Here is a 27458-nt window from a genome sequence, read left to right on the forward strand (position 1 = left end):
TACTCCAGATACTTTCTCGTGCCGAAAAGGGGCGGGGGTCTGCGACCGATATTGGATCTGCGGGCTCTGAACACATATCTGAGACGGTATTCGTTCAGGATGCTAACACACGCAGCTCTGATAAAGTTTGCGCGTCAAGGAGACTGGTTTGTCTCCATAGACTTGAAAGACGCATATTTCCATATCCCTATATACCCCCCTCACAGAAAATACCTCAGATTTGCGTTTCAGGGAGAGATATACGAGTACCTGGTACTTCCTTTTGGCCTCTCACTGAGCCCACGTGTGTTCGTGAAATGCACCGAGGCAGCCATCGCGCCTCTGAGGGAAAGGGGGATGCGTCTGGCGACGTATATAGACGATTGGCTGATTGCAGCTCAGTCTTTAGAGGAGCTCAGGACGCATGCCGAGATGCTTACTTTACATCTGACAGCCCTGGGATTCACAATAAACTGGGAAAAGAGCATTTTAACCCCAGTACAAACAATCACTTTCATTGGCCTGTCCCTGAATTCAGTCGAGTTCAGAGCGCGCCTCTCAGCGGAACGAGTAAAAGCCTTTCAGGCTTGTCTGGCACTCTTTCGCAGAGGCACACAGGTGAAATTCAGGTTATGCCTCAGACTGCTCGGTCTGATGGCGTCTGCGCTGACGGTCATCACACTCGGCCGTCTACACATGCGCCCGTTTCAAAGGTGGGTGGCGTCACTCAGCTTGAGCCCCACACGCCATGCTCACCGCAGCGTCCTGGTTTCTCTCATATGTGCACGCGCGCTGAGCCCGTGGAAGCGTCCCGGTTTTCTCAACACCGGCGTTACCATGGGAACCATCCTGACGAGGAAGGTAATTACCACAGATGCCTCGCTGACAGGCTGGGGAGCCAATCACGAGGGGATGATGGTAAACGGCGTTTGGAGTCCACAAACACAGACAGCTCACATAAATTGTCTGGAACTCCTGGCCTTGATGCTGGCACTGAGACACTTTCTGCCCTTTATCAAAGGGCACCATGTTTTGGTCAGAACGGACAACACAACAGTGGTTGCTTACATAAACAGACAGGGGGGTCTGCGCTCACGTCATTTACACGAGCTGGCATACAGACTGATAATCTGGACCAGCTCACACTTGCTGTCGCTAAGAGCGGCTCACGTGCCAGGGGTAATGAACAGAGGCGCGGATCTGCTGTCAAGGGGCAATCCCCGCTACAAAGAGTGGAAACTCCACAGCGAGGTGATGACCCAGATATGGAAGAGGTACGGCCGAGCGGAGGTCGACCTCTTCGTATCAGGGGAAAATTCTCAGTGTCAACAAGCTCCGCTTGGGCTGGATGCTCTAGCGCACAAATGGCCGCCGGCCCTACTGTACGCCTTTCCCCCGCTGGAACTGATCATTCCTACTCTCGCCAGGGTGCGAGAGGGAAAACACTCACTCATTCTGATAGCTCCCCGCTGGCCAGGGAAACATTGGCTAGCGGAGATTTTTCAGATGCTACACGGCGAGCCATGGCGGCTTCCCCTCCGCAGAGATCTCCTGACGCAGGCACGCGGAGAAATATTTCATCCGCATACAGAGCGCATGGCCCTATGGGCCTGGCCTGTGAGGGGTTAAATCTGGCTGCTAGTGGGATTCCCCAGAGCGTTATTGACACAATTCAAAATGCAAGGGCCGTTTCCACGCGTAACGTGTATGAGGGTAAATGGCAGGCATTCGTGGGTTGGTGCGCAAAACCTATGGTGAGCGTAATGCAAAGCCCTGTGTCGGACGTTTTAACTTTTCTGCAGGCACTGTTGGATAAAGGCTTGGCTTTTTCCACTGTGAAGGTGTACCTGGCTGCTATTTCAGCCTGTCACGTTGGCTTTGGTGACAAAACAGTGGGGCAGCACCCCCTGGTGTGTCAATTCATGAAAGGTGCACGACGGCTCCGTCCAGTGTCGAGGAGCCTCACTCCTTCATGGGATTTACCTATGGTACTCGATGCGTTGTCACGTGCACCGTTCGAACCGTTGCAGCAGGTTGAGCTCAAAGTGCTTTCCTTTAAAACGGCCTTATTGATTGCTCTGGTTTCTGCTAAACGTGTGAGTGACATTCAAGCGCTCTCAGTTAACCCGTCCTGCATGCAGTTTCTGGGTGAGTCAAGGGTTTTACTGAAACCTAATCCTGCCTTTATACCTAAGGTTGCTACGGCTCTGCCATGCCGTGCCCTTGAATGAATGGCTTTCTACCCACCACCATTCTCCTCTCAGGAGCATGAACGACTGCATACGCTCTGCCCAGTACGAGCTCTGCGGTTATATGTGAAAAAAACAGCAGATTTTCGTAAATCAGAGCAGCTGTTTGTGTCATGGGCTGCACCACATAAAGGAAAGCCTCTCACAAAGCAACGTCTTTCGCATTGGGTAGTGGGGGCTATTATTATGGCTTATGAGAGCAGAGGCCTTGCACCCCCTGCAGGTCTGCGGGCTCATTCCACTCGTGGTGTGGCATCATCCTGGGCTCTGTTCCAGGGTATACCTGTGGGGGAAATATGTGAGGCTGCCAACTGGGCGACCCCTCACACCTTCACTAGGTTCTATAAACTGGATGTCACCAGGCCCACACTGGCTCACACGGTTCTGGGTGTGGGTTCCACATTGCCATGAATGCAAGATGCAATCTGTTGGTCTTCGAGTGAGCTTATCTGGCAATACGGGAGCAGAAATATCCCATAGTGAGATACCGAAACGAATGTTGAAAGAGAACTTTAGGTTAAGGATTTAATCCCGGTTCTCTGAAACATGAGTGAGGTATCTCACCAGATCACCCTCCTCAAAGGGAGCGAGGAAGAGGCGTGCTTACTAGACTGAAGATCACCTACGTGACGTCGACTTTTATACTGGGAGGAAGTCCTCCCATGGGAGCGGACGTCACTTCCGCCTGCCAGTCAAGACTGGCGTAATGTAATAGAGCTTCTGGGGGACAGGCGCTGGAGGCGTGTCCCATAGTGAGATACCTCACTCATGTTTCAGAGAACCGGGGTTAAATCCTTAACCTAAAGTTCATTTTAAGTGATGGATTCAAAGAGTCCTGTAGTAGTAGTTCGAAAACGGCTGTGTGCACATCTACAGCAGCCTGTCTTGCTACAAGAAATATATAATTATTATTTTTTGCTCCAGGCACTACACTGCAGAGTTCTTTCAGATGTCTATATGAAGATAAGGATAACATTCGAAGATGTATGGAAGATAATATACTGCTGATTTGAAGGATGAAATTAATGAGCAACTGCTAAAAAGGTGGCCAAGTGGCCGAGCTAACAGAAAGAGGATACACTGAATGTTGTGTACAGATGCAGGACTGCAGAGCAATTAGCCAGCCACGAGTTACATCTGATCTGATGGAAACATCTACACCACTGCTGTCTTTTGCTAACCATGTACCTTACATTACAGAATTGATTATTTTCAGCTGTAGGCAAACACACAACCTGTACTGCCACAAGTAAAAGTGCTTTTGTTTGTAACTTGCTTCATAAATACATCTCCAAACATTGCCTGACTGCTTTGGCATCCTTTCATTTAGACGACCAACAGGTGGATCTGCTGTGAAACTAATATCCTAATGTGTGGTGCATATCCAAGTTAAATTTCCAAGCAGTAATAGCTGTAGTTGAGACTAACAAAAGCCACCAGGCAGTGTTACTATGTTACAGGTGTGTTACTATGGTAACTGAATGCAGGCTGACAGACCTTGCTAACATAGGCACCAGCTCCCCCCCTGTTTTATTGTATGTTTTTAAAATATATGAAATAAAAGTTAATTATTTAAAGTCAAATCCCAGTCTAGTAAAAGTTTTTAATAAAAAATAACATAATGTTGCTTAAAAGACTAGACAGCACCCACATTTTTAATTGAGAATTGTGTCATTAACAGATCAGTAGCTGTGTTCTTAATTAAACTCAGCAAGAACCTTTTGTGTTCTTATTAATTATGAAAAACAACAAATTTTGTATTTTCACATAGTTATTATTATGCACAGCATCAAAACCTAGGATCCAGTTTTCTAACTTGTAAAATAGCTTTTTTTTTACAGCTGTTTTCTAAAAAAAGCTGAGTTGATTTATTTTGGTTCAACTCTTTCTATTTTAAATTTTGTACTCGTACCCATTGTCTTCTGCTTTATCAGGGACAGGGTCGCAGGGGCAGCAGACTCAGTAGAGACACCCAGGCTTCCCTTTCCCCAGACACCTCCTCCAGCTCCTCCGAGGGGAGACCAAGACATTCCCAGGCCAGCCAAGAGACTTAGTCCCTCCAGCGTGTCCTGGGCTGTCCCCTTTGCCTCCTCCTGGTGGGACATGCCTGGAACACCTCCCGAGGGATGCGTCCAGGAGGCATCCTGTATAGATACCCGAGCCACCTCAACTGGCTCCTCCCGATGTGGAGGAGCAGCGGCTCCAGTCCAAGCTCCTCCCGGCCTTCTGCGGAGGAAGCTCATTTCAGCCACTTGTATCTGGCATCTCGTTCTTTTGGTCATGACCCAAAGTTCATGGCCATAGCTGAGGGTAGGAATGTAGACCGACCGGTAAATCAAGAGCATTGTTTTTTGGCTCAGCTCTCTCTTCACCACAATGGACTGGGACAGCATTCCCATTACTTCGGCAGCTGCACCGATCCGTCTGTCTATCTCCAGCTCCATTTTCCCCTCACTTGAGAACAAGACCCCAAGATACTTCAACTCCTCACTTTAGGCAGCTACGGGTGGCAGCATCAACAATAGACGTGGAGAACATGGTCCACTAGGACTCTATGTCTCCAGCCTCCCTCGGAATCTGGTCAAAGCTCTCCTGGAGGTGGGAGTTGCATACAGCTCAGCTCCTCTCTTCACCCAAGTATCCAAAACATGCAGCCCAAGGTCTGAAGACACGACAACAAAGTCGATCATCGACCTCCTGCCTAGGGTGTCCTGGTGCCAAGTGCACTAATGAACACCCTTATGCTTGAACATGGTGTTCATTATGGACAATCCGTGACTAGCACAGAAGTCCAATAATGAAACACCACTCGGATTCAGATCGGTGAGGCCATTCCTCCCAATCGCGCCTTTCCAGGTGTCACTGTCAATGCCCACGTGGGCATTGAAGTCCCCCAGCAGAATAACGGAGTCCCCAGGAGGGGCACTATGCAGCACCCCCAACAGGGACACTAAGAAGGCCGGGTACTCCACACTACCGCTCGGTAGTGACAGTCAGTACTAGGCGACGTCACGTGTTTCGATTTTGTGGTCCTCATGAAGGCGTTTTAAACCACTCTTTGTCTGACCCGTCACCCAGAGCCTGTAAGCCCGAGACAACATAGCCTCTGGGATCATTCGAGCACTCAAACCCCTCCACCACATTAAGGTGGAGGTTCAAGGATGGGAAGTTAGGTTTTGTTTATTCAAAATGTCCTGAACATAATGCCATAAATTTGTTTGCTTATTATTTGAATCAGTGTGATTTGTTTCTGTAAATAACATGATAGTAGTCTTTTGTTTTGATGCTAAGTGTTAAACCAAAGCCATCTTGTCCACAAACTGTTCATGTAGCTCCTAATGCACAGTTAAGGATCATTGAGCTGCATTTAAAGAAAAGCATTTTATGGGGAGAAATTGTTAATAACCTTTAACAGCTAATTTAATTTTCACTTGTGAATGAGCTTACAAGCCCAGAACTAGTAAACCACAATCTAAATGCCCCATTGCAAATAAAAAAAACGCTACCAGAGGTGCTGAAAACCAGCAAACTTATATAAAGCATTTCTGACTTACTTTGATATTAATATTTTTTACCGTTACATAGTCATAAGGAAGAACTGGCACATCACTCTTCGTTCTATCATTTACCTTTACCAGCTATTTTTTGAACAACCACATTTTTGCTCTGTGATTAATAAAATTCTAAACCAAAGGTGCTCCATTCAGTGACAAAAGTTCTTGATGAGAGTCAGCATATTTGTGGGGAGCGGGAATAAGAGCATTAATCAAGTGCAGGGGCAGACCAATAACGGGCTTTGTAATCATGCTGGAGCAGCGCTCTAACTTTGGGCAGTGTCGCTTGGTAATTCATCATGTGGAAAAGTCAGGAGCAGGGAGGGAGATTAATAACAATTACTTTAAGTCAGTGTTTAGATGCAACCAGTATGAGGCTGGGTCATGCAATAGAGTCAAAGTGCCAAAAGCGCTGATCTTGATTAGGCAGGGGGGAGGGCGATGGGGGGGACTACTTTCATGCATGAGATATTATAACCTCGCTCTCGATATTTTCAAACATCTTTAGGCATGACAGAAAAAGGCATTATTTTAAACTTCCATCCATCCATCTATTTTCTGTACCCACTTCTTTCACACTGGGTCGTGGGGGAGCTGGTGCCAATCTCCAGCAGACTACGGGCAAGAAGTGGGGTACGCCCTGGACAGGTCGCAAGTCCATCGCAGGGCAAAACACAGACATACAGGGCAAACAACCATGCACACCTAAGTGCAATTTAGAGAGAACAATTGACCTGAACAGTCATGTTTTTGGACCGTGGGAGGAAACCAGAGTACCAGGAGAGAACCCACGCATGCATGGGGAGAACATGCAAATTCCATGCAGAAAGAGCCCCGCCTGGGAGTTGAACTAAGGACCTTTTTGCTGCAAGGCAACAGTGCTACCAACTGCGGCACCGTGCAGCCCCAATTTTTTTGTTTTTACTTTTACTTTTCAAAACATTTTCACATGTCCACTCAGGTGGTTAAAATTGCACTTAGACTTTAAAATGTGTATATGCCAAAACAATAAAACGTAAAACGTGTGAAGTACAGATATGTAGTGTGGAGGTGGGGAATGCGCACACAGAGGATGTGAGTCCTCGCCACCGCCATCCAGGATTCGATTCCTGGGATCTTTGCTGCACGTCTTACCGCCTTCTCTCTATGCCCATTTCCTGTCTACCTGCTGAACGCTGCTGAATTATTATGAACTAATATTTGACAATTTTTCTAAAATTGTTCCGTTTCACTAAAAACTTGCGTTTTCTGTATCCTCCTGCCCCATTCACCAATAAATCACCTTTATGCTGTCAACTTATCAGACTTCCCCTGCTTCTCCCTGTGTTAATAAAACAAACATTTCTACAAAATAACAACCAAATTATTATGTATGCCACTAAGTAAAAAGGAAAGTTATCAACAAACTGACAATATAAAAAAATCTATCAGTACAACCAAGGATCACAAAAACAGAACGCAAACTGAAACTGAAACAGGTTCAGTTGAGCTTCTGAATATTTGAGATTTCACTTTCTTTTGTCACTGGTCTGTATCAGGAGTCAAATCAAACGCTTTCTCAATATCCATAATTATTTCAGCATCTTCAGCTCCCTCTGCATCCTCAGCTCCACTGTCAAGGTATATCAGTCTTTCCATTTGAGAGACATTAATAGGAGCTGTAAACTGTAATATCCATTATGCATTAAAGGGTTGAGTATACTATACAATGTTTTGTAGTTTTAACCATTTTTTGAGTAATCAGTGATTGAATTATTTTCTTTTCCAAATATAAATATAAACATTAAAATTTGATCAAAACTGTTACGCTAAAGAAAGCTTTACAAAACAGTTTTTTTTTCTTTCATGTTTGAAATGGTTGCACAGAACTTCACTAAACCTTTTAATAACTTATGTCTATGAGGTTCCTTTTCATATGAATGTGTGCGTGTCTGCGCGTGTGCGTATTTGTGTGTTATTTTAGTCAGCCTCTCCATCCCAATGCTCTAGATTGCTCTGAATTAAGGATTCATTTTTCACTGCTTTCAATGCTTGGCAGATGAAACCAAATGCCTGTATAATTCAGAAAAGATGAGCTGCTAAATAAAGAAAAAGACGAGGCATGCAAAGAGAATGAACTCACTTCAGTTGGTTTTGGTGCAGCACAATGTCAGGGCATTACTCATTTGTGGCTCTGGTAAGCAGGGGCGTAAACCAGAGTTGGTGTGAAAACAGGAACAACAACAAAACATCAATAGGCAATTAAGAACATTGGGCACTTAGTGTCTTATGCTGTTCTCTATGGGTTTCTCTACTATCCATCTCTGTAATACATAGCATTTTTTGTTTTTATAGCACACAGGTTTTTGTTTACAGTCCAAATTCCCTGTTGTTTTTTTACTTCATTTCCTCATTGCCGATAAGAGAGGCAGTTACTATTCTATTGCTAAAACAATATCCACCTTCTGTACCCACAGAGATCTATGTAGGAGCTTATGTGAAGCACAGCTGTTCCTTTCAAATCTTGACATTTTTGCAATATGATTACATCAGCAGTCAGTATTGTAACAGAGCCAATGCTGAGTCATTTTGCAGTTATACAGTACATACCAAGTGTTTGGATACACCTTCTCATTCAAAGAGTTTTCTTTATTTTCATGACTGTGAATATTGTAACTTCACACTGAAGGCATCAAAACTATGAATTAACACATGTGGAATTATATACTGAACAAAAAAGTGTGAAACAACTGAAAATATCTTCTATATTCTAGGTTCTTCAAAGTAACCACCTTTTGCTTTGATTACTGCTCCGCACACTCTTGGCATTCTGTTGATGAGCTTCAAGAGGTAGTCACCTGAAATGGTTTTCCAACAGTCTTGAAGGAGTTCCCAGAGATGCTTAGCACTTGTTGGCCCTTTTGCCTTCACTCTGCGGTCCAGCTCACCCCAAACCATCTCGATTGGGTTCAGGTCCGGTGACTGTGGAGGCCATGTCATCTGGCGCAGCACCCCATCACTCTCCTTCGTGGTCAAATAGCCCTTACACAGCCTGGAGGTCTGTTTGGGATCATTGTCCTGTTGAAAAATAAATGATGGTCCAACTAAATGCAAACCGGAGGGAATAGCATGCCGGTTCAGTATGCCTTCAATTTTGAATAAATCCCCAACAGTGTCACCACCAAAGCACCCCCACACCATCACACCTCCTCCTCCATGCTTCACGGTGGGAACCAGGCATGTAGAGTCCATCCATTCACCACTTCTGCACCGCACAAAGACACAGTGGTTGGAACCAAAGATCTCAAACTTGGACTCATCAGACCAAAGCACAGATTTCCACTGGTCTAATGTCCATTCCTTGTGTTCTTTAGCCCAAACAAGTCTCTTCTGCTTGTTGCCTGTCCTCAGCAGTGGTTTCCTAGCAGCTATTTTACCATGAAGGCCTGATTCACACAGTCTCCTCTTAACAGTTGTTCTAGAGATGTGTCTGCTGCTAGAACTCTGTGTGGCATTGACCTCTTCTCTAATCGGAGCTGCTGTTAACCTGCGATTTCTGAGACTGGTGACTCAGATGAACTTATCGTCCGCAGCAGAGGTGACTCTTGGTCTTCCTTTCCTGGGGCGGTCCTCATGTGAGCCAGTTTCTTTGTAGCACTTGATGTTTTTTGCGACTGCACTTGGGGACAATTTCAAAGTTTTCCCAATTGTTCGGACTGACTGACCTTCATTTCTTAAAGTAATGATGGCCACTCGTTTTTCTTTACTTAGCTGCTTTTTTCTTGCCATAATACAAATTCTAACAGTCTATTCAGAAGGATTATCAGCTGTGTACTGTATCCACCTCTTGCACAACACAACTGATGGTCCCAACCCAATTTATAAGGCTTGAAATCCCACTCATTAAACCTGACAGGGCACACCTGTGAAGTGAAAACCATTTCAGGTGACTACATCTTGAAGCTCATCAACAGAATGCCAAGAGTGTGTGGAGCAGTAATCAAAGCAAAAGGTGGCTACTTTGAAGAACCTAGAATATAAGACATATGTTCAGTTGTTTCACACATTTTTGTTCAGTATATAATTCCACATGTGTTAATTCATAGTTTTGATGCCTTCAGTGTGAAGCTACAATATTTATAGTCATGAAAATAAAGACAACTCTTTGAATGAGAAGGTGTGTCCAAACCTTTGGTCTGTACTGTATGTAAAACATATTCCTTTTGTTAATAAGCTCTCTCTAGGCAACCATTGTAAGAAATAAAAGTCAGGTTTTTGATAAAATAGTTTATGAATTTCTGTATTAAAGCGCATGGGTCATTTAGGACTGTCAACCAAAGGTGTGGAAATGTGAATACAACAACCACAGCCTATTCTTTTACATTAAATGGCCTCATCATTGTGGTCTCATTTAAAGATCTAGGGGAAGGGAAGGATCCAGCTGGGTAGCATCCAGACAGTGATTTGTCTGCAGTACAACCTCTGGCACACCTCACTATAGAAAATAAATAGATGTGAGCTCAACATTTATCAATGAGGTGGCTAAGGATAATGGGGAGTTTCTCTACAATCTCTCTGCAGAATGCCTCCCAGATGCATTCACAAAATCAGACATTTTCCTGATGTCCTGATTTTGTTGGAATAATGTTTCATTAGCAGTTTCTCTGGCATTTTCTCTTTTTAAGGTGTTGTTGTAGGGATTATTTTGTATGCTTTGAAGCATACAATATCTAAGCCCCAACCCTTAAAAGCCTCTATAGTCCTTTCTCTTAGAGAACATCTTTTCCACAAGCTTTCTAGAGAAAATAGTAATAATAACAAAAGTGAATAAGATGAAGGGTGAAAACTTTTGTTTAGTGTGCTGCTACATAATGATAGAGAAAATTCCTTTTGCCAGTGGTCAGGCTTTTTCTCCTGCACTGAATGATAATCTTACCATTTTGGGATGAAAGTGGAATATTTTGTACACATTCTATGACAAGCCCCATGTGGTCTACTAATTATGAGTTCAGGTAATCAGATTATAGGTCTAACCGCTCTACCCTGGGACCACTCCAGGCATTTAGCATGCCTTGGTAAGTCGATTTTCATGAGTGCAGACAGATGTCTGCAGAATGGAGCAAGGGATTAAGTAATGTTAATATCATAAGATTATTGCTTCGAGAAGCATTTGTGCAAATTCAGTTGCAGTGGTGTTTATGAGTTGCAGATATTGTTGCTCAAAGTTGCCTTAAATTCGTACAAAATCTGTGCTGTTCTCTTCTTGACAAGTAACAAATATGATTCTGATGAAGAAAAAATATTTAAGAAACACTGAAGATAGCAGGATAGCAAACAAGGTAAAAAAAAAATGCACTCATCTAAAAAGCTGCGGGACCTGCATTGCAGCATATATCTTGTAAAAAATATTGTTTGAGAAAATATATTTTACAGCCAATAAACTGAATGAGTTAATTTACCCTTAAACATTTTAAAGCGATTTTATATCATTAATACTATTACACAGTACAATAAACATTGCATAAACAAAGGAACTGTTATCTAAGCTGTGTTTTTCTCCTGTTGGCACTGATTTTCTCACATTCAGCATGTGATGGTGTGATAACAGTGAATGATTTGTTAAACTGCACTGTGTTAAATACGATTTTAAAGCTTACTTGAAATACCTCACCAAAAAAGATGTCATTAATTTGATATAAAAATAACATTTTAAATATGCAGGCTTTTTCAGTGTGAGATTAAACCAACATTTGTAAGATATTGATACAGATATATACTATAAAAATGAACATGAAAGCTTTTTTTTTAAATGATACTTCAGTTTAATCTACTAATCCTTCTAATGGGTACCTACTTGCAATAACAAGGTATATTTCAAATGTTTTGTCCATTGTAATACTGATTAATTCAAATGAATTATCCATAGTGTTTCACAAGATCATAATCAGTTTACTTCTATGTATCACTTTGCCACTGAAGAAATGTCTGCTGGATGTAACCTTAAGATGTTTTTAATACTACTTTAAGCTGGATGTTTTTTTTTTAACAGAACAGTTTCATTACATTTTCAGCAACATCAATATGTGCTTAATTTGTTCAGTGGCAGTTTTTTTTAAGAATCTCCCTTAACATTACTTTGCCTAACAAGCACTTAAAAGCATGCGAAAGCACACACAAACAAAGCTGATGCACTACAATCCTTACACAACAAGTCATCCACCTTTCCCATCAGTCAAGACCTTCCTGATACTTTTAGCCTTGAGCCTCTCCTCACAACATACAGTGGTCCCACTGGTCCCAGGGCTGGGAACAGCTTACTCTCTTGTTCTTTGAGACAGCTGGTGCACTGAAGTCAGTGTACAGATATGGCTGAGTGTATTTAGGTGCACATGGATTGAGGTAAAATTGCAATGTCATTCTAAGATTTATTCCTTTCATAGGACTGAACCCAAATTAAAACTAAAATAATCTGCATTAGAAAAATCAATTATAATTTGCCATTACAAGCTAAATGAAAGGAAAGGGATTCAAAACATATAAGACCTTAGACTAAGTATTCCTTTTGTTCTTTTGTGTTATTTCTGTGGTGGCCAATTAGTTTTAAAAAGGCTTTCCAAAAACAAGAAAATCACCCTGTTTATGCTTGACTTGAATCCAGAGAACAGTATCATGAGCAATAAGCTATGCTCAGAAAAGAGACTTTCTGCTTCCCAAGTTGAAAGAGTTAAAGCAGCTTTTCAAGGGCGTGTTCTCCCTTTGTGCAAATATGTGATCCTAGGTGCACAGAACTGTAACAAGCATGTTCTTAACTCTTGGACTGCTTGGCAGGTTCAAGCAACAGAGGGTCAAGCATCTACTTATTACAACCCTGGGCTTACTGAACTGTGAAAATGCTCTCTTGATCATGCAGCTTCACACACAAATAGCACTTTGTGACCTCATGGAGCTGAGATGTTCCCTCGCCAAGATAGTTTACTGCCTGCTAATTTTCTTGTGTGTGTTCGGATCACGCCGGCTTGTTTTTTTTCTTGCCCTACATTTGAAATGAATTAATCTCTACGTTTTTGTTCCTTTATCTTGCATCTCTCGTTTTGTGAATTTGCATCATGACATGCAGTACAAACTTGTTTATAATTTCCTATTAGTAGATGTGGATGTTGGCAGTTAATTCTAATGTGGCAATGTTGGAAAATTGAGTTTTTGATTTGTAAAATAAGATTTGTGGGGATTGTTCTGTAATGTTCTACTTTTTTATTGTTACTTTTTTCACCCTTAAATATTTGAGATAATCAAACAAATTTCGATATTAGATAAACCTGAGTGAATCCAAAATGCAGTTTTCACATGATTTCATCTATTATATGAAAAAGTCTAACCTGGAAATGTAATTGTCTCCTATATCTTTGTGACAATTGAGTTATAATTTCCTAGCCATACCCAAGCCTGATTACTACTAGAGCTGTAGAATCAAGAAATCACTTGAATAGAACCTCTCTGAGAATATGAAATAGGCTAAATTATCTTAAAAAGCAACACATCATACACAGATCTAAATAACTTGACGAGCAGATAAGGAGCAAAGTCACTGACATCTGTCAGACTACAAAAGGCATTCAACGGCTCCGCAACAGTGAGAAAGCAAGAAAACATGGCACACTACCGAACCTTTCAGGAGTGACTGGTCCACCTAAATCACTCCAAGAACATATTGACGATTCACCCAGGAGGTAATGAAATGACCCAGAAATAAATTCAATGTTCAAGATTTAACAACAGAAGAGACTGGGCAAAAATGTGATCTCCGAAAGATTTTCTGTGGAAGTGTTGCTCAAGAAAAAAGACACAACGGCCTGTCTGGCATTTACCAAAAGCAACTTGGTGGTCCCCAAGACTTTTAGGAAAATATTCTGTAGATTGGCAAGACAAAAGTGGAACTTACTGAAAGGTTAGAGCTGGAGTAAAACTTATACAACAATTTAGAGCAAGAACATCTTATTTGAAGATAAAGATGGTGATAGTAGTATGATGGTCTAGGGAGGCTTTGCTGCTTCAGAACCTGAAAAACTTTCCATAATGGATTTGACTTATCATGAATTCTGCTCTTCACCAGAAGATCCTAAAAGTGAATATTCGGCTATCAGATTGTGACCTTAAGCTGAAGTGTACTTGCATTATGCAGCAGGACAATGATCCAAAGTACACCAGCAATTCTACCTCAGACTAGCTCAAAAAATGAAAAACAAAGTAAAAGTTTTGGAGCGGCCTATTCAAAGTCCAATGTGTGATCTGATTGAAATGCTGTGGCATGATGTTAAACAAGCTTGAAAAAAACATTTACGCTTGAAACCCGTCTATGACATGTGACTGGATTAAAACAATTCTCTTAAAAAGACTGGGTCCAAATTTTTCCATAGGGATGTAAAAGGCTCATTGCCAACTATCCCAAATGCTTGGTGGCAGTTGTTGAAGCCAAAGGTGTATTGCATTTGCAAAGCAATACATTTTCTCTTTTTAATCAGGTTTGTCTGATGCTTAAATGAGTTTGATGATCTAAACTGTGTAAGTGTGACAAAAAAGCATAAACAAAATAAATATTTAAGGGGCAAAATGCTTTTTATTTACACTACTGTATTTAAAAAGATAAAAGGAAAGAAGATCCGAATATTTGCACCCCCTCAAGCATGCTGGTGCCCTGACTTTAAATTTACTCATACTTTAGTACTTGCTTTTGTAACTCCAAGTTCTGCTGTCACTGTGAATTAGGCCATGCTGGCTGCTTCCTAAACAAATTAGAAATAAAGAAATAAAAAATTAATGAAATGTAATAAACTTTTTAGCTTTTAATGTCGCTGTTTGTCTTGGAGTGTGAATGTTTGTGTTAGTCAGTGCAAATGCTGTTTTTGATCTGCATCTTCTGTTGTTCACAGTTTAAATAATGTCCACGTTGGCTGAAAACGGTTTGGAATAGATTTGAATAAAATAGGGAGTTGCCGAGTAAACAATGTTTTCCATTTATTCATCCATCTCTTTGTCAATTTAAAAATGTGATTTAGAGATCTAAAAATTCTGGAGAAGTATGGAATTTTATAATAAACTGTTTTTACAAGGGTTCAAAATACAATATTTACATAAAATATTTACACTTACATAAAATATAAAATGTTTTTAGGAATTTTAAATGAAACAAATTAACTATGTCATCAATCAAAAGATTCACTTCCTTAAAATTTGGAGCTGATTACCACAGTAAAGAGCAGAATATTTCAGTGTTTCTTTTTTTTCTCCCAACTCAGCGTGAGTCCTGATTCAGTAGAAACAGGTTACATAATTGTAACCACTTGTACTTTGTTTGAGGATGTAGGATTTTAAATTTGGCCCAGAATAGCTTTGTACAGTGAATGTAAAAGTTCTACACACCCCTGGTGAAATACCAGGTTTTTGTGATATAAAATAATTTGACCAAGATCATTTATTTTATAACTATTTTTTAGATCTATGTGGCATGCACAGTATCCTGCATACTTTAAATAAAACACAAATAAAAAAGGTAAATGTAAAACATTAGTTTGCACACTCTTGAACTAATATTTTGTTGAACCACCTTTTGATTAAATTCCTACATTCAGTCTTCTGAATACATACCTGCTTTTTTGCCGTTTGTTGTGTACTTGTCTATATATGTATCTATATATCTAGACATTCTGATTAAAGCTTATTATTTCAAAGAAAACATGCAGACCTCCATAAAATCTTCAGAAACCATTTAGAAAAAAACCCCACTGTGATGACATGGTGATGGAAAGATCATGATCTAGTAATATTCTTCAGGTGGAACTAGACATTTTTCAACTTGGATGAAATCATGCAAATCAACTGCAGACAGACACTGTTTTGGACTGGTCAAACTGAGTTCAAGACTACATCTGATGGAAAATCAGAGTGGTCAGCTACAGAGGGCTGTGGACGATTACAGTCGGATAAATTTGAATAAATATTCCCAGACTCTTACCAAGGAGGACTGAAAGCTGACATTAAATCCAAAGATGGTTCAGTGTTGGATTGAAAGAGCTTATCAATAAAATTAGTTTTTTATAGGAGTAGTTAATTGTTACTGTTTTGTTTTTATTTTAATTTCGGACTGCATGACTCATCTATTCTATTATAGAATTGTGCACAGGCAAACCCCCCAATATTATTGGAATCCAAATATCATTTATTTCTCCATTTGTGGGAAAAAAATAAGCAGAAACATATACACAAAACACAGACAAATATTTTAACTTTTACTGCAAAATTGCTTCAAAACATCTTGGGATGTCATAAACTCTTTAGGTTACCATTAATGCATGGTGAATGCTTATTCCCCAAAGGCTCCACAGTAGTGGAACATGGCAAGCATGTCTAGCCACTACCAGTGCTCTGCTTAGTCCCAGACATGGCTCGGCATAAATGAGTGCGAACCACAGGAGCAGATAAATCCCATTGCACAGTTGATTTCCAAAAAATGCACCTTGCACCAGCATAACACATGTCCCAAGGCAGATCCATTCTAAAAATACTGCACATTTTATTCATAAACAGCAACAAGAAATGCAGCTGCAGTTCACAGTGGTCACCCTTCATATCTGACTTTGTGAATGCGTAAAGAAGAACAAGAGTTACTGGAAGTGATGGTATGGCCCCCACAGAGACCTGATCTCAACATCATGGAGTGTGTCTGGGATTACATGTAGAAACAGAAGGTTGTGAGAAAGTCTACATCCACAGAGGATCTGTGGTTAGTTCTCCAAGATGTTTGGAACAACCTACCAGCCGAGTTCCTTCAAAAACTGTGTGCAAGTGTACCTAGAAGATTGATGCTGTGTTGAAGGCAAAGGGTGGTCACACCAAATATTGACTTGATTTAGATCTCTCTTTTGTTCATTCACTGCATTTTGTTGATTGATGAAAATTAATGATTAACACTTCAATTTTTGAAGCATTCTTCATTTGCCGCATTTTTTCACACCTGTCTTAAACTTTTGCACACTACTATATATATATATATATATATATATATATATATATATATATATATATATATATATATATATATATATATATATATATAATATATATATATATATATATATATATATATATGTATATATATACACAGTACTATAGTAGCAAGGAGCAAAAAAACAAGCCAACATAAACTAAAACGACTAGAAAATACCACCTATTTGTCACAATATAGCCCAACATGAATAGTTTCCTAATTGCAGTAGAATTGAACAATAGGTTTTGAGAGACCGCTATCCAAATGGTGAGGGATTATGCTCAGCTGCGTATGTATTCATTTTAATTAGACGTTGCTTGCTCTTGTGTATCCGTAATTGCTTTGTAAAAACATATGCAAACATGTTTTGTACTTTTTCAGTTTAACCTTTTTTCCTTCTTCAATTTCAGGGAAGAGGCCTTGATGTCCACGTACTTTGAGTCAGTACAGGACCTGTTGGCATCTTTTGGGCCTGTCCGTGACTGCTCCAAAGATAATGGTGGCTGCAAAAAAAATTTTAAGTGTGTATCTGATCGACAGATGGACTCCTCCGGATGCATGGTAAGCTTATGTCTGTGTACAGTTGTCTATCTTGTGTCCATACCAAAAAAGGATTTCAAATGGGGAGTGTATACTTTTAGCATTGAGCAGGAATGAAACTGATTGGCCGGTGGAGCTTGCATTAGCTGTGTAAATATGCATCGCAAACAGTACTCTCATAGGATCTTCAAGGTTGAAGCTAGTGTTTCAGCATACAAAATATTCACTTGCAACTTTAAAACTATGTAACTATTCTCCATACTAAATAATAAAATTTTATAGTTTAGATAGCACCTAGGAAGCAAAAATTTCAAGGTCTTCTTGTCTTTAGCAACTTTCTTCAGCAACTCTTGCCTGCTCAGAGTTATAATCCCTTCAGCAAAACCTGGCATGCCAATTAGACCCTTAAATGGAGGTACCCAGCAGGGATCATGCTACGATACTTGAGTCACAGTTGTGTTTTTTCTGCTGCAATGCTGCACATGTGCAGTGTATGTAAGAGATGTGTCGCTAATTTGGCATAATTTTATAAGATAGAAAAAAAACATCTACCATGCTGGTTCAAAGTACAGTAGGTATTTTGATCAAAGTACAGTAGGTATGCTACAGTGTTAAATGCATTGATGGCCATGTGGGAACATCTTTGACCTGTAGTATGATGTCTTTGAACTTTTTAAAACAAAAGGCTGATACGCAATTGTGTATATCCAATTGTGTGACAGGGGTTTTAGTCAAATGCTCCACAAATCTGCCCTTTATAGAAGAGTGGCAAGAAGAAAGGCATTTTTGAGAGCTATATGGAGTCACACTTAAAGTTAGCCACTAGCGATTTGAGAGACGTAGTCACATGTGGAAAAATGTGCTCTGTTCAGATGAGCTCAAACTGAAACCGTGTGGCTTACATGTACAATGTACAGTACAGACCAAACGTTTGGACACACTTTTTCATTCAAAGAGTTTTCTTTATTTTCATGACTATGAATATTGTAGCTTCACACTGAAGGCATCAAAACTATGAATTAACACATGTGGAATTATATACTGAACAAAAAAGTGTGAAACAACTGAAAATAAGTAGCCACCTTTTGCTTTGATTACTGCTCCGCACACTCTTGGCATTCTGTTGATGAGCTTCAAGAGGTAGTCACCTGAAATGGTTTTCCAATAGTCTGGAAGGAGTTCCCAGAGATGCTTAGCACTTGTTGGCCCTTTTGCCTTCACTCTGCCGTCCAGCTCACCCAAAACCATCTCGATTGGGTTCAGGTCCGGTGACTGTGGAGGCTGGGTCATCTGGCGCAGCACCCCATCACTCTCCGTCTTGGTCAAATAGCCCTTACACAGCCTGGAGGTGTGTTTGGGGTCAATGTCCTGTTGAAAAATAAATGATGGTCCAACTAAACGCAAACCGGATGGAATAGCATGGCGCTGCAAGATGCTGTGGTAGCCATGCTGGTTCAACATGCCTTCAATTTTGAATAAATCCCCAACAGTGTCACCACCAAAGCACCCCCACACCATCACACCTCCTCCTCCATGCTTCACGGTGGGAACCAGGCATGCAGAGTCCATCCATTCACCACTTCTGCACCGCACAAAGACACGGTGGTTGGAACCAAAGATCTCAAACTTGGACTCATCAGACCAAAGCACAGATTTCCACTGGTCTAATGTCCATTCCTTGTGTTCTTTAGCCCAAACAAGTCTCTTCTGCTTGTTGCCTGTCCTCAACAGTGGTTTCCTAGCAGCTATTTTACCATGAAGGCCTGATTCACACAGTCTCCTCTTAACAGTTGTTCTAGAGATGTGTCTGCTGCTAGAATTCTGTGTGGCATTGACCTGTTCTCTAATCTGAGCTGCTGTTAACCTGCGATTTCTGAGGCTAGTGACTCGGATGAACTTATTGTCCGCAGCAGAGGTGACTCTTGGTCTTCCTTTCCTGGGGTGGTCCTCATGTGAGCCAGTTTCTTTGTAGCGCTTGATGGTTTTTGCGACTGCACTTGGGGACAATTTCAAAGTTTTCCCAATTGTTCGGACTGACTGACCTTCATTTCTTAAAGTAATGATGGCCACTCGTTTTTCTTTACTTAGCTGCTTTTTTCTTGCCATAATACAAATTCTAACAGTTTATTCTGTGGGACTATCAGCTGTGTACTGTATCCACCTCCTGCACAACACAACTGATGGTCCCAACCCCATTTATAAGGCTTGAAATCCCACTTATTAAACCTGACAGGGCACACCTGTGAAGTGAAAACCATTTCTTGAAGCTCATCAACAGAATGCCAAGAGTGTGCGGAGCCATGGCAAAAGGTGGCTACTTTGAAGAACCTAGAATATAAGACATATTTTCAGTTGTTTCACACTTTTTTGTTCAGTATATAATTCCACATGTGTTAATTTATAGTTTGGATGCCTTCAGTGTGAAGCTACAATATTCATAGTCATGAAAATAAAGAAAACTCTTTGAATGAAAAAGTGTGTCCAAACGTTTGGTCTGTACTGTATGTAAAACATATTCCTTTTGTTAATAATAAGCTCTCTCTAGGCAACCATTGTAAGAAAAAAAAGTCAGGTTTTTGATAAAATAGTTTATGATTTTCTGTATTAAAGCGCATGGGTCATTTAGGACTGTCAACCAACTGTACTGTATGTGTGGAGAGAAACTCCAGGTCCCATGGTAACATATGGAGGTAACAGCGTTATACTTTTGGGAAGTATTTATTCAGCATGGACAGCTGACCTAAACACAACTGAGAATTTGTGGCAAGACTTAAAAATTGATATTGAAACCTGACTAGTTTTTAGGTAAGTGCAAATAATCTCTGGTTACCTCTAGATATGCAAATATGCACTACTTTGTATTGGTCTAAATCAAATCACAATGAAATGTGTTTAGGTCTGTTGTAACTTGACAAAAGTGTGGAATGTGGAATGCATTCAAATGCCTTTAAATAGTACATTCAAGTCCAGATCATAATCTAACTCGGAGTATGTGGCAAGAATTAAAACACGTTGTTCCTAGTCTCTCAATCTGCAATGCTGGTGCTAACAAAATTAAAGGGGCGTGAATGTTTTTGCAAGGCACTTCAACACAGACCCAGTACAGAGTTTCATAGTTAGAATAACAATAGAGTCCCACATAACTTAATAAACTTAATCTATTAGTAAAAAAATATACATAGACGTTAAAAAATACATAATCATTTATGTCTATAAATACAAAATGTTTCACACATAGCTAGCTAATCAGTTATTTTAAATTTCTTACATCATTTCACCATGCTTTATATTTAAATGCTGACTTTTAACCTCCAGTTTACATTTGTTTTTATTATTATTTTATAAACTGTTCATAGGAAGGATTACAATGCAGTTTTTGTGTTGTATTCATTATACACAGCCTCACCTATTACAACTGTTTTCAAAAGATTAGTTTGAGTATGAGTAAAATTCTATGCTAGTCATTCAATTTGGCACAAATGGTAAACAAAGAAGATTAAAAAATATTAATGTGTTTGAGGTTTTTTGTAAAAAGGATTTATTTCAATCCTATCGTTTTCTGATTTGGGCATTGTGGGAAATGTTTTTATTTGATTTCATTTTATTTAAGCTTTGTTATTAGGTGATGTCTTTATTTTTGACCACTTGCTTTATGAAACTTAGTTTGACTTTAAATGTAACATTGTAAACTACAGTGCAGACAAGGTTTGAACCTGGCATATTTTATGGTGAAGGGAGACTGGAAACCTCAGACTTTGGACAACACAGGGCAGGCCTGCGTTGTAAAGTGATTAAATTGATGAACCATCTTAATTACTGGTGGATGCTTCTCTAAATCATTAAGAGCTTGGAAGCAGCTGTAAATCGATGAGTCTTTTGGTTGTTTGAGACAACCAAAGACAAATAGATGAAAAGGTTTTTTTATTAATATTTTTTTTAAATAAAAATGTATCCAGCTACTTGTTATTACACTCACAAAGCTGTTGTACAGATAACATAGCTGGCTTAGCAGACCCACAGTTTACTCAGGCTTGTGAAAGTTAGGCTGGCACTGACCAAAAATGATGACTAACAAACGGATTTGCTTAACACCATTCAATAGTGATTTACAGCTCATGTTCTTTTAGTATTTTTTACACTAATTTCCAAACAGCCCACTTCCCTATTGTCTCACTATGAGGATAAATCAATAATCAATATGTAATCTTCATAAACTTTAGTCATGATCATAATTTATGAGAATCAATCACATATCATGCTTTGTTATAGAAAAAGAATCTATTCTTCTCATGCTATAAAAGTCTTGAATAACAATAACATAATATGATGATGTGGTATGTTTCCTTGAGTATGGAAGCAGGGTTTCTGCTTCTCTGTTTTTATACTGGCAATACACTGTGGACTGCCTATGCATAGGACATGCATATTTTGCTCACTGTAACAAAGGGAGAGAGTAAGCTTGTACACTAGGCAGGTTGTTGTTCTTGGAATGAATTGTTAGCTTGGTTGTGTTGCAGATGTTAGACATTTTTTAAAGCAAAGCCTGCAGGTGAGCTTGTAAGAGTCAGAATAGAAGTTGTTTCTGCTGCAGAAGAGTGAACCTTCTGTAAAAAAAACAATTATGGTGATAAAGAGAAAGGTCTTTCAGATAGGCAAGTAATTGCTTGTACTTTTGAAAGTATTTTGCTACAGAAACATTTTTCTTGTGGTAAAGGCAGTAAAATATATATAACTTTCTTATAAATCTGCATCTAATCTGGACACTGTCGTGATTTACCTGTGTTTAGGTGTTTGAGTTTCCTTCTTGTCTGTTTCTCTGCACTTCCCTGTTGTTGTTCTTTAGTTGCTGTTATTCTAGTTCATTCATTGTAGATTAGGTTCATGGTTTATTCTTGCGCTTTGTTATATCATACTCACCTGAGTACTCTCACCTGTTCTCAATGTCATTTCTCCTCCCTCTCCCCTGTATATCTCTGCCTGTCTTTTCTCCTCTCATTTGATGGATTCTACTATTTGCCTGGCTGCTCCATGCTAGTTAGCCTGCCTGTTTCCTTGTTCAGTCTCATCAAACGTTTCTACTTACTATGGCACTCCCAAGCTTCCCAAGTGTTTTTGTTCTACAAACAACCCAGTTCAAAAGTTCAAAAGCAGCACTGTTATTACAACAGGAATGCATGAAGTTTGTCTTTGTCTGTCATGAGTGTTAAAGCTCTAAGTGCTAAGTTTTTCATGAATCATTGCTGCACAAAACAATTGAAGCGATTACAATGTTTTATCACCATGTGACTATTGTGTTGCCATTATAATTATTTATGTCTTTTGCACAGAGACTGACGCTTTCTCTCATGAGTCCAACAGGAAGTGTTAAATGTGATTTTGTAAAACAAACAAAATAATTTAACCTTATTTATTAAGTAAAGCAAATGGTGAAATGAAGGGCAGGAAATGTGTAAATGATCATTTATATCACTTTCTGCAAAACTGATCATGGTGCAGATGAACAAGACTTACAACCCCTTCTAGTATTAAAAAAATTAAGACAGAGACAAACAGACACAGTGGGAATATATTTTTTCCCTCATTCTTTTTCTTTTTTTGGTGAGACAGGGGCGAGTATTCCAAATACCCTTGTCAGACGTGGTGTGAACACAGAGCAGTGATGCGCCACACAGAGGACTTGAAATCCATTATCAAAGTCAGTCCCTCTGGGCTCTCTGCAGCTCTTAGGACAGCTGATATGCATTTACATTAAATTAAATTTAAGTCAAAGCCATTGCTTAAGTTCAGCAGCCGTTGTTTATTCTATTTTGCCTCTTTTCCCTTTCCACTTCTGCTGAGACAGAAAGACTGTCAGTATATTCTTGTGCAATCTGAGCTCAGCAGGCTGCATATGGCGATTTAAAAAAGTTAATGCTTTTGTGCTGGTGCCTTCTTTTTTCCATTCGCTATCTGTTTTATATAGTTGTGCTTATTTATTTTTTTAAACAAGTAATATTGTGCTGTTTACCTTGCAGACTTTTCATTTCATTACAAATTGTTTTATCGAGGAACTGTTTTTGATGGAAGTAGTTAAAAGAAAACAAAAAACATATTTAGTTAAAGAATATATAGATTGGTTAAAGTCAGACTTTTTAAAACAAAAAGTAGATGAAGTCTTGAAAAGAAAGGACAATATTGTGACCCCTTGGAATGCCCTGTGGTATAGCACCAGATCCATTGGGTGCTGCAAGGTTTGAGAGATCCACCTTGTTGTGACTCACCCCTATGGATGCTCAGTGGGGAATTTGCTTTTTGTTGAGATCATTCAGCCATTGCTGAACAGTGTGTTGGTGTGCAAGATTTTAATGACATCAGTGCTCCTTGCAAGATTGGCTAAAAGAAACATTACTTGGATGGGCTTTGCTGTTTTGCCTAAAAAAAACTTTGTTCTCATAGGAATAAAGTTTTTTAAAAGCATTTTTTTTCACAGGCTTTGTAACATTTTGAACACCTACACGGCTGGTCTGGCCATCTGGAACTCTCCCAGGAGGCCTACGTGCCTTTTGGGCAGAACAACTGTTTTATTGTTTAACCAGCCAACAAAACAGGTAGGCAGATTTTCATTTTTCCCTTTTTTTCCTGACAATGAGCTGGTCCCAGTCAAACCTTTAACCTCTTGGGCTTTATTAAACTGCACACCTGCAAAAACAAAATAGTTACAGCAAGCAAAAATGGATGACACAAAAAGCTATGAAGGCAGAAAAATTACAACTCACAAAACGATGGGCCCTTCAGGCAGAGGATGCAAAATATGTAAAACCCAACCTTCTTCACTGTGGTGGTGGCAGTAGCAGTGATTAGAATCAATGAAGACATTCAGGGTAAGAGGGAGAACAAAACTTGTTGGAGGCAAAAGCTAACAATGAGCAATGCAATAATATCATTGTGTTTCATATTAGTTTTAATTTCAATTTAACCCACAAAGGAAGTAAATAGAACTTTCCTTCATAGACACAGTTATTGCAGAACCAACCATCCATCTATCCATTTTCTTTACCTGCTTCCTCCATACTGGGTCCTGCATTCTATGGGCAAGAGGCAGGGTACACCCTGGAGAGATTGCCAGTTCATCACAGGGCAACACAGAGACACACAGGACAAACAACCATTCACACACCCATTCACACCTAAGGGAAATTTAGAGAGATCAACCTAACAGTCATGTTTTTGGACTGTGGGAGGAAGCCACAGTACCTGGAGAGAACCTACGCATGCATGGGGAGAACATTCAAACTCCATGCAGAAAGACCCTCAGCCAGGAATCAAACCAAAGACATTCTTGCTGCAAGGCAACAGTGCTACCAACTGCGCCACCGTGCAGCCCATAAAAAGCATCAAAGTCAAAGAAAAATGTATTTGTCTCCCTTGGCAGAAATTTGCTTTGGTAAGAGGATTTTGCCAAAGCGGCACACATTGCACTCATCCATAATTACCGGAACTCCCCCTCGTCCGCCAGCAGAGCAGCAGCAGCACCAGCACCACCACTAAAGAAAAACTTTCATGGAAACTTGTGATTGGCATTTACCATTTACAACTTCTCAATGAGCCTAACTCTAAACACATCCAATGATTTTTGGTGTGAAATGAGTATAATATTCATGCTTTTATTTCATGGCAGAGAGGGGGAGAAAAGAATAAAATTGCAGTTCCGTCCATGTGCTTTATTGAATATTATAACGAATATATAAAGTCACATTGTAATTGCTGTAGGTAGTCATAGACAACAAGCATAGTCAGATAGCAGTGTTTACAACAATAAAAAACAACTTCCTCATTTGGTGTTTTTCCCTTGCAAGAAAGCAACAAGTCATTGTTTGACTTTTGATGGTTTTATTGAAATGTAATCTTACAAATTTTGATTTTTTTTTTGGCTGATATTTTAGTGCATTCACACACTCCATTATGGTTTTTATTTCATTGCAGAACCAATAAAAGAGTAACATGCAGAAAACAAATGTTTTTTTGTTGTTTTTTTTATTGTGCCATGTCTCATGCTGCCTCTATTGAAGCACCAAACCAGACAATAACTTTGACCTTTCAAACTCAATATGTTGATGAAGATTCAGAGAAGACGGCGTATTGTTTTTCATCTTTTTTATACTTTCCTGGAGTGCTGTAGTTTACGTGTTGTACACTCCAGAAGTAAAGAATGGAATGATGTGGAGAGATTTCTGGTTTGCTTTGTCTGTCATGCATAAAAAGTCAACATGGAGGTAAAATATCGTTCCCACACAGTGTGCATTTTATGCAACCCTTTGTCCCCTTATCCCTGCAATGCCCTTCCTGTGTGTGTCTCTACAGTTCTGTGTTCTTAACAACGAGGCATCATGACTCCCGCTGTGCTGCTGCAGACCACTGCTTACTTTACATCGTTACTATTAAATTTCAGTTATTTGGACCTCAGAGCAAATGCATTGGAACATTTTGAGATGTTCATTGTATTTTAGATTAAGAGTTTCTTAGTATTGCAAATATGGACAAGACACTGTTGAAACCAAATAATGGAATAAAGAATTATTGAAAAACGGCTTTAAGAGGGACTAGGTGCAATAATGTGGGTTCCAACAATTCAGTGGCAATAAAAGTACAGTAGGAGCCATTTATTTAAATCATCTTGGTCTGACTCGTTTATAAAATCAAGTGAGTATTAGACGGATTGACCACATAACAGGGTATATAACAGTCACTTCTAAATGCCTACGGCTTCCAAGCTGAGTTAAGAGGCACAATGCAGTGAAGCTGCAGCACAAAGCTATTATTCACTCCCATAACCATCAGTGCTATATTCACCACTAAATAAAGGAGGGTGAGTGTTGGTTTGCGACGAAAAAAAATCAGACAAAATCCAGGAATTGTAGAGCTCTGACTTTTTTTTCTATTCAGTTCTTCAAACATTTCATTCCAGTTCACAGCATGACATACATACCAACAACAGGAGGAAGAGCCCCCCTGATCTAAACTACCTGGCTTTTAAAGCATTGGCTCCTACCTGGACTAATTAAGGGGTGGAGACAACATTTACATTTACATGACCCAGGATATGGCCTAAATATTGGAGCTCCTTCTTTGCCAATGAACATTTCTTGGGATGAATAGTCAGGCCGGCTTGCTTGATGGTTTGCAGCACCCATCTCCGATGAATTAGATGTTCTTGCCATGAGTTGCTGTAAATGACAATATCGTCAAGGTAAGCTGCAGTAAATGACTCCATACCTGACAGCACCTTGTTCATCAGTCTTTGAAATGTGGCGGGTGAGCCATGAAGTCCAAACGGCATCTTCGTAAACTACCATAATCCCTGCGGGGTCCTGAAGGCAGTGACAGGCTTAGCAGCATCTGTTAGAGGAACCTGCCAATATCCCTTGCAAAGATCTAAGGTACTTATATATTTAGCCTGGCCAATACATTCAATGAGACCATCCAACCTTGGTAATGGGTAGGCATCAAAAAGTCTGATTGAGCATTTACCTTTCTAAAGTCAATACAAAAACAGATGCTCCCATCCTTCTTGATTAACAAAACCACCGGGTTGCTCCATTCACTGGTAGAGGGTTCAATCACGTCAAGCTTCAACATGACCTCAATTTCCTCCTTCAACACAGGAGACATCTTCTCTGGGATACCACACATTCATTGCCAAATGGGGACACTGGTCTTCAGACGAATATCATGTTCCACCAAGACTGTTGAACCTGGTTGTTCTTTGAAGAGATCTGAAGGAATAATGGCCTCCAACTCCTGTTGCTGGGTGAGGGTGAGATGAGAGAGGTCAAGTGAAATAACAGAATCTTTTACAGATGGCATCTCAGCCTCATCATCATCTTCCTCTTCCACAGCATGCACAAAGCACTGCTGACTAAGGGATTTCCACTCCTTAAGCAGATTGATATGAAAGGTTTTCTTTGGGTTCCTTCGCTCAGGCATCTCACTTAGCTTCTTTACCACAATGTATGGCCCCTGCCATTTTGCTAAAAGTTTATTGTCGGATGTTGGAAGTAATAAAAGAACCTTCTGACCTGGTTTGAAGGATCTGTACCTGGCCGTTTTATCATACCATGTCTGTTGCTGCTGTTGAAC

General features: G+C 40.0%; 1 protein-coding gene across 6 annotated transcripts in view; it reads left to right on the forward strand.

Annotated features, from left to right (window-relative positions):
• LOC124872311 (astrotactin-2-like) overlaps positions 1 to 27458 on the forward strand; it is a 513868-nt gene that overhangs the window by 308239 nt on the left and 178171 nt on the right. For all 6 annotated transcript variants that reach the window (XR_007039251.1, XR_007039252.1, XM_047372151.1 and 3 more), the window contains one exon: positions 17213 to 17363. Coding sequence is in view for 4 of the 6 variants with exons in the window: in XM_047372151.1 (XP_047228107.1) it covers positions 17213 to 17363 (151 nt within the window). In the remaining 2 variants the exon portion in view is untranslated. The remainder of the gene's footprint in view (positions 1 to 17212; positions 17364 to 27458) is intronic.

The sequence above is a fragment of the Girardinichthys multiradiatus genome, chromosome 8 (genome assembly GCF_021462225.1).
Source record: "Girardinichthys multiradiatus isolate DD_20200921_A chromosome 8, DD_fGirMul_XY1, whole genome shotgun sequence".
Taxonomy (NCBI): Eukaryota; Metazoa; Chordata; class Actinopteri; order Cyprinodontiformes; family Goodeidae; genus Girardinichthys; species Girardinichthys multiradiatus.